General features: G+C 39.2%; 1 protein-coding gene across 8 annotated transcripts in view; it reads left to right on the top strand.

Annotated features, from left to right (window-relative positions):
- lama2 (laminin, alpha 2) overlaps positions 1-12915 on the top strand; it is a 209785-nt gene that overhangs the window by 137420 nt on the left and 59450 nt on the right. For 6 of the 8 annotated variants that reach the window (XM_061051767.1, XM_061051769.1, XM_061051773.1 and 3 more), the window contains 7 exons: positions 10-128; positions 1651-1768; positions 3493-3645; positions 8367-8491; positions 9006-9092; positions 9504-9697; positions 12622-12764. In XM_061051767.1, the coding sequence (XP_060907750.1) occupies positions 10-128; positions 1651-1768; positions 3493-3645; positions 8367-8491; positions 9006-9092; positions 9504-9697; positions 12622-12764 (939 nt within the window). The remainder of the gene's footprint in view (positions 1-9; positions 129-1650; positions 1769-3492; positions 3646-8366; positions 8492-9005; positions 9093-9503; positions 9698-12621; positions 12765-12915) is intronic. The other 2 variants (XM_061051771.1, XM_061051770.1) reach the window with 1 other exon arrangement.

Genomic DNA, 12915 nt, shown 5'->3' with positions numbered 1-12915 from the left:
TGTGTGCAGCATGAGTGGAAGTACGCAGATGGCCGGTCCATGACTCGAGAGGACTTCATGGATGTTTTGTTCTATGTGGACTACATCCTAATTAAGGCATCACACGGCAACCTGATGAGACAAAGCCGGTAAAACACACACCCCCACACACACACACACACACACACACACACACACACAGTGGCATTCAGCTCCTCACAGTCTGGTCCACTGTTAAATATTCAATTTGATAGCTGGATAAAGAATAACCGTTGGGGGAAAAGTCTCAGTTTTCATTTGTATCAAGTCAAAATTACAATTCTCTGTACAAAAGGCCATTTCCATAATTAAAATAATACAACCTGCTGCTCAGAAACATTATACTTCTGTGTGGATTTCCCCAAATGATACGACAAAATAAACATGTATTTCCTCCTGGATGTGATATGAGGCAGGTATTTTAATGTTTTATTATAGGCAGTTAGAAACCAAAGGAGACAAGAACTGTATAAAAGAAGTGGATGTAGGAACATCAGGACTCTACTGATCGCAACAAGTTATTTGATTGTATCAAAGCCTATGAGTAAATGATCATTTATGAACTCAGTGAACATTATCAACAAGTTAATGGTCTCAATCCATGGTTTAAAATGAAAGATGGGACAGATCCCATTTAATATCGGTATTGAGCTAGATCGTAGGGCACTTTAAATATTCTCAACTCGCACAACTCTGAAGACATTCAGACTGAAGTGCCCACACGTCGGCATCATCGAGACGTTCAGACGAGACGGATCAGCTCCTTCTATGTGACACTTCAGTTTAAAATATTTCATTTAAAAACCTTACAGTTGTTGCTGCTACACGTTTGTATGTGAATCCAGCACAAAGTTCAAATTCATTTCTTTTGAATAAGTTTAATTTGTATGCATTTTTATGCAGTACTGAGCAGAAACACCCAATTAAGCACAACTATTTTATCAAAATTGGGAATTATTGAATTTGCAGCTTTAAAAAATATGATCCTATCGAGAGGATATGACCTTAAAGTTTAAAAAAAAAGCAGACAAGTGGTTCAGTTATTGATGAAAGCTTAATGTGACACAGATGTAATATCTAATCACGTGTATTAAAAAAGAATGATTTGCTCTTTCAATACGAAATGGAATGCTGGGTTCCGTACAGCTTTGTGTAACCATGACACCCACAACAACAACAACAACAACAACAACAACAACAACAACACTATAAATTATGATTTAATTTTTTTTTATCCAAATCAGTATCCTTATTAGTACATATGTAAAGTGGAATTAGATCGGAACTGACATAAAGTAGATCGTGCATCTAAATTTAAAATATTTGGTACAGCGTGCTGTTCACTTTTAAAAAGATAGGATCTCAAAGCATTTCAAATATGAAATAATAGACAGCAGCAGAGTATGCTTTAGGGCGTGGCTACTTTGTGATGGACAAGTCACTCCTACAAAAACATGTTTTCATAAAAACAAGAAGGACACAGCCAACTCAAAGCTTTAAAATGAGAGTCCTAAAACCATTGGGTGTCTTCACAGTGGTCGATTCCACTTCTTTCACAGTCTGTGGTTTTGAAGTTATCACATTTGACTGTTGTGTGTTAATTGTTTGATTGATGACTTGTCGCCGTCCCAGAATTTCAGAGATCAGTCTTACAGTGGCGGAGGAAGGCACACCAACCACAAAGAGTAAAACTGCTCAACAGATAGAAAAGTGTGACTGTCCAATCGGATACTCCGGACTCTCCTGTGAGGTAAGTACCATAAGGTCATCTTTATTGATCCCTCATTGGGGGAAATAAACGTGTTACAACAGCTAGAAAGACAAACGCAACTAGTGTTAATAATAAATTAATAACAAGAGGAAGAAGGAATACTGATAAAAAGTACTGCAATCATAATAATAAAAAAATAAAATTAATAGAAAAATTGAAGATGTGCAGAAGCTCCTCACAGAACTGGTCTGCTCAGTCCTTCGGGAGTCTGGAGCTGATGCTATCAGGACCTGCGGCCTTCCTCGCCTTCTGACTTTTCACCTGATCAGCTGTTATTTAGAGGCTGGTGAGGAGGAGGAGAAGAGCAGGGTTTAGAGTACTCAGATACAATGTCTGCCAAATAAAAAATAAAAATAAAATTATAACATAAGCAGACAGCAAGCTATGAGACGTTTCAGATCATTGACAGATTCCCCTTGATGATTTACAAACTGGAACACAGATGTACTGTATGTCTTGACAGTATTTCAGTGTCCCAGCTTGAGCATATTGTGAGAGGACATTGGCTGCTGTTTGAGTGTGATGAATTTAAAAAACCTACGTTTTAAATTCACATTTTTGACGCAATAATAACAGAAAGCCCGACTCTCAGCGAAAAGAGGAATCAAAACTTTTTTTTTGTCTGAAGCCTTCAAACACGGTGAGGGAATGTAAACATGGAGGTCACACACTCTGCTTTCAATCGTATCTCACAAGTTTCCAATTTACATTTAGTTTAGAGTTTTAAGCCTTTGTGCCGCCTTTCAGGTTTCACTGAAAAGGCGGCACACTTCTCCTGCTTTTTTTTGCTTTGCTGTGCTCGGATTAAGCCTCGCTGAGCGTCTCTTCCACTCAGCTGTGATTTTGTCTAAAGCAATTGACTTTCAGCTGCGTCCATCCTTCTCTTAAGCCACAGAAAGCATATAGCAGTGACTCAATCTTTAGTTTAATGAGGATTTTGTGGAGACAGCTTATGATACACAGAGGCAACAGTTCTGGAGTCATTTAGGTATTATTGTGTCTACCTCAAAGGAATACAGGGAGTTGCCTGCAAACTTTAAACTATATTTTTCAACCTGTTTCACTTTGTCGTCTGCTACTTGGAGTTCTAAGGAGCAGCAGTTTATATTGCTAGAAAAAATAGCCATGTACATAATTCAGGAGCTACAGATACTGCTGAGAAAGTGCCAAATGGAAGCCAAAAAAGCAAACAGTAGCTAAGCTTGAAATGTTTAGGTCGTAGAGGCCTTGGCTGGCAGATGGCCATTCTATTTGTAGCTGCCGCTGTTGTTAATAAAGTATTTTTAAACGGGCATTTAGCGCTAGCAGAGGGAACAGATGGCTCTTTAAATGGACTCCATTAATTATTACTGAACAGGAGAGAGAGAGAGAGCGAGGGAGAGACAGTTACCTTGCATGTTGGTGCGCGTGTGTGCTTGTATGTAAGTTTGTGTGTGCTCAGGAGTTACTGAAGGGAGTAACTCTTAATTGTGGTAATGGGTGTGAAAGGGAGAGTGGTCAACAGTTGCCCAAAGAAATTACACTCAGGATAATGATTTGGGTCCATGTGTTTAGGTGTAGAGAGTGTGTGTTTGTGTATTTAAATATTATGCATACTGCAGCGATTCTATGAGAAATTGACTGCCAAAAAAAAAACGTACATGTTTCCACCTTTTATTTATCTCTCCCGTTATCTTTCTGTGTCCGTCTGTCTCTCTGTGTAGGAGTGTGCTGCAGGTTTTTACCGTCTTCGAGCTGGCTCCCTGACATCTGTTCCGGCGTCCAGAGTGCCCACCGCTGTCGGCATGGGCAGCTGTGTTCAGTGCCAATGCAGTGGGCACTCTTCCACCTGTGACCCTGAGACATCCATATGCCAGGTAAACGAGTGTGTGTGTGTGTGTGTGTGTGTGTGTGTGTGTGTGTGTGTGTGTGTGTGTGTGTGTGTGTGCGCTCTACCACTGGAGAGCCTCAGTTAGCCATATGCCAGATAGCTTCTGGAAAAGCAAGTAAGGTAAAAAAAAAAAAAGTGGATGTAGTGTGTGTGTGTGTGTGTGTGTGTGTGTGTGTGTGTGTGTGTGTGTGTGTGTCAAGAAGGAATGTCAGGTCCAGTAATTAGCCCTGCAATAATTAACGAGCCTGGGCTTTTTCATATTTTGTGTAATTTCCTCTCCCCTGGATGTGACCCAAAGCTACAACCCTCCTTTGGAAAGAGGGGCGTTGATTTTGTGGAACATAATTAAGGCTTAGAAATGGACAGTACAGTTTGAAATGAATGAATGAAAATGTATTCAGCAGTTAGTTTCTAGTAGTACTGATAATTCAACGTATGCAGCGGACATTTTCCTCAGATATCGACAGCTCATTGAACTCCGGTGTAAGTTAGTGGTATGAATGTAGGATGTTTGACACATTTTATCCTTAAGCAGTTTTATAATCTATTTATGAAACAAATAAAAGAGGATAGCCAAGGGATAACTGACCATTCAAAGTAAAACTGTTTATTTGATAACCCCGTAACAGTAGCTAATGTTAGCATTAACTACTTGCTGGCCTACTTTATTTTATGTTATGAAGGAAGTTACTTAGTAACTTTCCTGTTGGAGAGTTGGTTAGCCTTCAGTCACTTTCTTGCCAACAATATTAGCAAGTCAGTGGCTGAACACTAATGTTAGCTGTTGTTTGGAGTAACTAGCAGCTTATCAGTTAAGTTGTTTGAATATATAATGGTCACCAGAAAGTAAAAAAGGCAATATTTCAAAATAAAAAAGCTAATTTGATAGACAACGGCTAATGTTTTTACATTACCAAGGAATTACACCTATTCTTTTGTATTTGAATTTCCCTCGGGATCAATAAAGTATCTATCTATCTATCTATCTATCTATCTGGTCCAACTTAATGTTAGCTTTCAGCCACTTCCAAGCTAATGGTTATATTTTTTGCTAGTCGGTGGCTGACTGCTAATGTTAGCAGTTGTCTGACAAAGCTAGCAGCTTGGTTATGTTTAAAAAAAAGTCCAGTTTACCACTGTTTGGTTTATTTTAAGTACTGATCAAACTAGATGCCTCAAATGATATCAATTTGTCAGATACCCTACATTTAAAGATTTTATTACCTTGAAACTGGCACTTTGACATTTTATTTAACTTTTGCATCCCCACTTTGATTTGTAGAGGTTTAACTCAGTGTACTAGTATTGTTGTCTTTCACATCAATATTACGATATAAAACTTGGTATGAAGTATTTGAAAAGTGACAATTATAAAGAAAGAATCAAAATACATTCTTGTATGTTGATTTGCTTCTTGTCCAGAAAGAAGTGCGGGTAGTTTTCAGTCATCAAGAGGAAAAGTGATGAAGAGGTACGAACGAGAAATGTCCCTCCTCTCTCATGTAATGTTTCACCTCACAACGAGGTGATAACGTGTGTTTGCCTGCAAGCTTTCTGTAAGTGGCTTTGTGAGATAAATCTGCACATACCAGTTGTTAGCCGTCGGTCACTTCCAGCCTTTTTCTCCGTCTGCTCAGTTCTGCAGTCGGTGGGTCCATGTGAAGACTTTGGCATGGGGGAGCAGTCGGTCACATGCTGCCCAGAGGATGTCACTCACATTTGATCTGTAAGACCCCTGGCAGACGGAGAGAATGTCACTGTTTGACGATAAAAGTACGAGCACAGAGAAATCAATCAACGGAGACTCACAGTGGACAGCTGATGAGGAGTCATTTTGTTATTTGGCTTGATGTGGTTAGAGCACCACTGTACCAAATACCCTGAGACAAATGGTAATAAACAGACATGCTAGCAGCTGCATTTTCATTCAGCATTTTCTTTAAATTAATACCTTTTTTTTTTTTTTTTTTGCACATCCACATCATTTTAGGAACTTTGCAGGAAGTGAAAGTGGTTTACTTTCGTCCTCGTAGTTAGTGTCACACTGTTTTAAATGTCCTTTTCAGAAGGCAGAGTTGTAACACCACCAAGCATTCAATGCATCTCTTTTTGTTCCCTGGAGTTGGAAAGCTGGATTTGGTGTTTGTCCAAGTGTGACATTGATTATTCAGCCAAGACATTTTAAACAGGACAAAAAAAAAAGGATCTGTTGTTGTGTACAAACAAAAAAAAACTCATCACTCTAATTGAGCTCATTAAAAATGAAACTATGATCTAACTCACACAAACTTTCTTTTGGAACATTGTGTTCTCCTCCTGATTAATCACACTGTCTTATATTGAGAGTTAAAATATTGATGTTATTTATTTTTCTTTCCTATTTTTTAGATTTAAATGTTGGGCTCTTTCCTCTTATATGATTGGACACCGGATAGAGTAGGAAATCAGGGAGAGAGAGTTTGGAATGACATGCTGGAAAGGAGTGACAGGTCGGATTAGGACCCTGGCTGCCTGCTCAGAGGACTATAGCCTCTGTACTTTGGGTTCACTCTAACCACCATCAGCGCCCCTCACACATGTTAGCTTTAACACACTCTACTGTTTCTACTACCTCCCTCCTTCCTTCCTCTACCTCCATTTCCTTTATCTCCTAAAGCATTATAACTCAGCTTTACTGTTTTTTCCCTCTAATTATTTCAGTACTTTTACCCATGTCTTTTCTTTTACAACGCTACCCTCTTCTTCTCTCTCCCTCCACTTAATTTGTCTAGTTTTTTTCCAATTTGTTTCTCTGTCTTTTTTACATTCCCCCTCTCCCCTCTGATTTCTTTTCCCTCTCTCTCTCTGCCTCCCAGCCATTTTTGTTCCCTTCGCCCATTTCCATCTTACTCCATAACAGGCGTCATTAGCATTTTCTAACTGAGCGGGCTAAATTGAAAATGCTAAACGAGTTTGTTTCTGTGGTAATTAGCAGTAACGAGAAACACAGGAAGTTAATGGAAATGACTAGCCTCGTTAGGAGGCAACTTCCTGTACCACTGATTGAAGTTCCCATTTTCAACAAACAAGGCGACCACATAAGACTTAACCTCGGGGCGACGACGAGGGGTAGAGCTGTATGTTTGTGTACAGTATGAATCCTATTTATCTGAGCTCACATTTTGTGTGTGTGTTTTGGTATAAGAAAGTGTGTACATACATTAGATATTCATATTTATATCCTGTAATTCAGCATATTTATTGTCAGAATGCCAATATGAATATATAAATAGTGTATGTGTGAGTTCTGACAAGCATAGCCAAAAATAAGCTGAAAATAAACACAAACAACTTGAGATTTATTCTTCTATCTGTCATTTCACCCTTGTGGTTACCCTCATAAACACGGGTGACTGAATACCTGCAAAGAAAATGAGTATTTTAGATACCGCGCTCTTGAGAAAAGGAGCTTATTAAACTCTTAGACGTGTGAGCTTGCACCTGTCAGCTAACAGCTAGCCTCTGCTGCTGGAGCCTCTCAAAGCTCCTCATCATGCAGGAGTGGAACCCGACTCCAAACACCATTCATTGCGGTCTGTGTACGGCTGCATTTCCCTGTCAGACATAGTCCAGGCTGGATTTCTGTGTATGTGCGATGGCTCTAGAATGGCTCAGAAACAGCCGGTGGTAGAAAAAGAAATGAGTAACGACTTCCCCCCGCTGCTCCGACAGAAAGGCTCAGCATCACAGAAGCAGCTGCGATCACACTGGGTATTTCCCAGTAACAGTCTGGATGTTTGAAATCTGTATGCATGTAATGACAGAGAACGCTAAGTGAAGTATTTGGTGAGAAAAAAAATCTAACTCACTGCAGTACTGCTTTCATCTTTTCTCTCTGCAGAAACAAACAACTTCTTGTTGATGAAAAATATTTGATCAAAGTGCTTATAATGTGCAAAAGTGTGAATTAAACTCTTAGTATAACAGCAATATGTGACAATCTTCTTTACACTTTTTTGTCAGTGTGATTTAACAAACAATGCCAGAATAATTATCTCACACATTGCAAACCAATCCTTTTGTCAGCAATCAAGGAGGGGGTGGTGAGTGACCCAGTCTGTCTTCTTTTTAATTACTTTTTGTCAACTTCAGACAAGCAGGCAAACACCGGAGATTGTACACAGCTTAAGAGTTGGGCTAATTTTCTATTATTTAGATATAAAAAAGGATCAGAAATATGCCTAAATCTAAGTATAAGTGAAGTGAAATAGATTGATTAAATTCTACACATGCCTCTAAACCGTTCGGAAATGCTTTTTTTTTTTTTTTTTTTCTCTGGTGTCTCGCTTTCATTGTGCCAGTGGCAATATTCAAATACAATACATGCAGATCAAAGTTTAGCTTAACTGCTGTTAATTTAATTAGAAAATGAGTTTGCCTCTTTTTGAAAGATGAAAAGCTATAGTTTTTTTCTTTGTGTCATTTAAGCACGGCTGCAAGAATCAAATTCTGTATTTAAAACAAGCCACACACACACACACACACACACACACTAAAACACACCCACACAAGCACGTAGAGCTCATGCTGGCTGGAGGATGATGGGAAATGTACCTCCTACACATCAGGGTTGAAGTCAGAGTCAGATAAGAGAATGAATGAAAGTCTGTTCGGTTGTCTTCACAAGTAGAAAACATTAGTTACATGTGTATGTTTGTGTGTGGGCAGCACTGTCAAGACAACACGGAGGGGGAGCGGTGTGAACGCTGCGCTCCGGGATTCTACGGTGTGGTGCGTGGTTTCCATGACGACTGCAAACCTTGCGCCTGCCCTCTCACCAACCCAGAGAACAAGTAAACTTTCTGTGTTTCTTCATATCTTTTATTTGAAAGTATCATGTTTAAATCCTGTCATGGTACTATTGTATCTATCTTTACCTCTTTAACACTTTACACTGTTTACATTACTCTATATTTTATATTTTGTACATTATTATTATTATTTTTTTTACATTATATTCTATTTTACTGTATATATGTGTATTAGTAATTTGAGTGTTTATTGCATGGCCTTGCGGAACAGTCCTTACATTTCACTGCACATCTGTATGAGCATGTGACAAATAAAAATCTTGACTCTTGAATCTTGAATCTTTATAAAAATCTATGTTAGATAAGCACCACAGCAAGTTTTCATTCCAAAATAATGAAAATAATCTCTATCGGCAGCCATGTTGGTATTTCTTCCCATCTAAAATCAGTCTTAATATAAGGCTCTTAAATCACATGTATATTTGGTTAATGTGACTGTAAAAGTAATACATGATTTATTCTATGTTTGATGGAATTCTTCTTTTTCTACGTCTAGTTTCAGCCCGACTTGTGTGACGGAGGGATACGATGACTACCGCTGCACCGCCTGTCCCGAGGGACATGAGGGCAAACACTGTGAGAGGTGAGACATGCACATGAGAAACATGATACTGTCTTTTTACCGTAGAATGACGCTCAAGTGCCCAAGAACATTTAAACACAAATAACGATGGAAGGTCACAAATTTTCTGAGGTGTCCACTTAGGAGTTAACGTGTTTGGATTGTTTTCATGTGAGGAGTGTGAGCTGGTTTTAAAACAGACTCAAATTATTAATAGCGATGGATGACATGTTTCATCTGAGAACACTACTTACACATGTAAAGCACAAGATCAGCAAAGAGATAAGAAGTATCACTCTGTACAGGGGGCGCCTAAATCCACCAAAAGACTTTCACTGGAGCTTTAGGAAACCTCATTAAAAGCAGCAGACACTTCTCATTTCCGGCATTAACGGTTGTCGACTTTTTCCATTTCCTGTGACCCCTGTCCAGGTGTGCTACTGGTTACCACGGTAATCCGCTGATGCCAGGAGGCCGCTGCGAGGAGTGTAAGTGTTCCCCGTGGGGAGCGTTGCCTGGACCGTGCGACCCTGTCACAGGGCAATGCCGCTGCAGGGTCGGGGCCTCGGGGAGGTCGTGTGACCAGTGCATGGACAGGCATGTGTGTGGAGCTGCTGGGATCATCTGTAAGACTAACACACACTTTTGATTTAATCTGTGGTTTGTGCTCCTTTCATGTCTTTTTTTCCACCTACATTTTTTATTTTTTTTTTTTTTTTGTCTTTATCATTTTTCTGCCTTTTTTTCGGTTTAGCTGTTTTTTCTTTTCCTTTTCTCTCTGGTGACCCACCCACAAGTCACTGTCACCTGATGTTTTGATTTTTGCTTTATTTTGGCGATGAAATGCAAATGAGCAGACAAAAGTCCTCTACCCCAGTTGCCATTGGAGACAGGTTCGTGGCAGAAGTCAGATTGGAGTCATTTAGAGTATAATTTCAATGTCATTTGCAGCTAATTTAAACTTAATATGACCGTAATAGCGGGGCCAATTCAGCACCATTAGCATGTGCGGAGGTAAGAGAAAGTGGGAGAGAAGGTTGTAAGACAGAGGCGGATGTGAAATTGCTGCTGTCGGGTCAGGGAGGAAATGGCTTGCTCAGGTTCTTTATGTGTTCTGACACAAAGCGTGTGTTCAGAAATTGGCAGTGCGAGTACCACGGTGCACCCTGACACCAAACCAGTCGCCTGTACGTCCAGACAATAATCACAAGTGGAGCAATCAGACGGCTGTTCGCTTGTTGAAGAGTGATTGTCCTCTGCGTTTTTGCCTCTGCCTCTCCCTGTCTCCCATTCTATCAGCAGAAACAGAGCACTTTGGGAGTCGGCAGCCTTAAATGAGGGAAATGCAGGAGGCACTTCCATTTACCACACATCATTTACCAAACACCATTTGCGTTGAAATGGAGTTAAATTTCAATGTGTGAGGTTGTTGGTTGCATCATTGAAATTATGGTGAAACATGTTGTCTATAATTTACAGTAGCTGTGCGGTAAATTATATGACCTCAGGGAAAAAAGTGTCCCACATGACATTTGTACATTAAACAGGATATCAGGAGATCAGGACGGACTCAGGTTAAATCAGACTAGAGTTTAATTTATTCATATTTTTTTTTATTTTATCACAATAAGATCATAAATCTGCTTTTTTATATTCAGTGTTTTAAATCTAACCAAGATGCAGTAAAAGTAGTCTGTTTAAACATCAGCACTGAGGAAAACTGTAACCTTTTTACATGTGCTGCTATTTCAAATCTAAATTTGGGGTACATGTGATTTAGTTCGTCTGCGTTGGTAAATGTGATTTAAATTCTAAACTTAAAGGCCGATTCATTACACCATTGTCAAAGTAAAGGAGCTGGGCCAACTCACTGTCATCTTGTAGACCTGATTTAAGTAACTTGTTGGATGAACACATAATCTCACATAACTTCAGAAAGCAAAGGAAGAGACACGCTTTCCCTGCAGCTCGGCACAGATCTGAATTTTTAACCAAACTTTGAACGGTGGTAAGTTGCAATCTAAGGGTGTGTGTATTACTGCACGTGTATGACTTACAGTGTGACGCATGAGTGTGTTTTTACTCTGGGGCTTCCAGCTTCTGTGGTTTTGATATGAATTTGTAGTATGCTAAAAAACGCCCTTATTGTGGCATTAACAGCGCTGCAGCTTAATGTGTATATATTTATTTTGTTATATAAAGATATACAGTATTATATATTTATTTATTGTATCAGAGTTCTGTGGCCCAAACAATACCTGCTAGTGTAACTTTTAAAGAAAAATTCATATTTTAGAAAATCCATCCTGGAAGGGAAACATAAGTCCAAAGACCAAATCGAAGATATTCAACCAGTCTTATGTTTTCCTTCAAACTTCTAAACCATTCAAATCTCCCAAACAGCAGAAGATGACACTTTTTCTTCATATGTTCAGCTGAGCTATACGAAGAGCAAATCCATTCCAGAGCTGTTTCATTTCATCATGTAGACCTCTAAGTCGAAACATCAACATCTATTCACCTTTAAGCTTATGTGTGTAATCATGGACATTTTCAACAGAATAAAGTTGTTGATTTAAGGCTGAATCACCTTTAAAAAGAGCCTCCAAGACATTTTAAAATATATTCAGACGGCACATGTCGTATGAACTCCCAAGAACAGGAGTCAGGAGGCAGTTTAATTTGAATAATCTCCGGCCTGTCTTGTCAAATATTTTAGAGACGTTGATGGTAGCGAGGCTTTTTGTCTGTAATCACACCTTGTTCAGGATGTTTTCACGCTGTGTGGAAGTAAATAAATAAAATCCTTCATCACTGAGATGAAGACATGATGCCATGAATGGCTCTGATATGACTGGCAGCTATTTACTCCCACATACAATGAACTGTACATGTCCCTTACCTGTGTGTTTGTGTGTGTGTGTGTGTGTGTGTCTGCGTGTGTTCGAGTATGTGTGTGCTGGTTTTGTCAGAGATTGATAGAGCAGAAACACTTTTTATTTTATTTTATTCATCTTTGATTTCCCTTGTCAGAAATGTTAATTTTTGCAATAAATCAGCCTCAGGCAAAAGAGGAAAGAAGCAGCTCACACACGCTCAGGATACAGAAAAAAAATGTGTTTGTGTGTTTCTGAGTGAATTCCCTGGTGTGATCATGTGTGTGTTTTTAGCCTGCAGTGTGTGCTCATAATAGGTGCTTTTGCCACTCTGAGCTGCATTTCATGCATCGGCAGTCCTGTCTTTCTGATGCCAGAGTCACTTAAACAGAAACACACAAGCAGTCACCACAATCACACACTGATATGTTTACAGACTCGCATATAAAGCTGGGAAACACACACTTTCACTGGTGAAAAAAAAACACATAAAACAAATCCTTTTTTTCTTCTTCTCTCATTTACTTTTCTTTTATTTATCATAGCAAATTTCAAATTCAGACTGCAGAAGTTTAAACATGCACACACAAATAAAACTCTCTCAGATCAATTATTAAATGAATGATCAAACACATTCTGTGTCTCACTGTGTGTCTGTGTTCGTTTCTCTTCAGCCTGTGATGACGAGTGTTCAGGACTGTTGATCAGTGATATGGACCGCCTCTATCGCATCATCACTGAAGTCACCCTCACCTCGCCCCTCCCACCTCCTTATAAGGTGTTGTACCGCTTCGAGAACATGACCGAGGAACTCAAGGTAAAATTAATTGCTACGCTGTTGTAAAACACATTTTCAATGAATTTTGTAATGTATTATATCTTTGGATTATCTTGGTTTTTTTTTGTTTTAAAACTGACCTATTCCAAAGTCCCAACCCCCTTAGTTATGCTAAAGCTACCATGTAGTA

This window comes from Labrus mixtus, chromosome 12 (assembly GCF_963584025.1).
Source record: "Labrus mixtus chromosome 12, fLabMix1.1, whole genome shotgun sequence".
Taxonomy (NCBI): Eukaryota; Metazoa; Chordata; class Actinopteri; order Labriformes; family Labridae; genus Labrus; species Labrus mixtus.
Note: the sequence above shows the minus strand (reverse complement) of the source record. Positions and strands in the feature narration are given on the sequence as shown.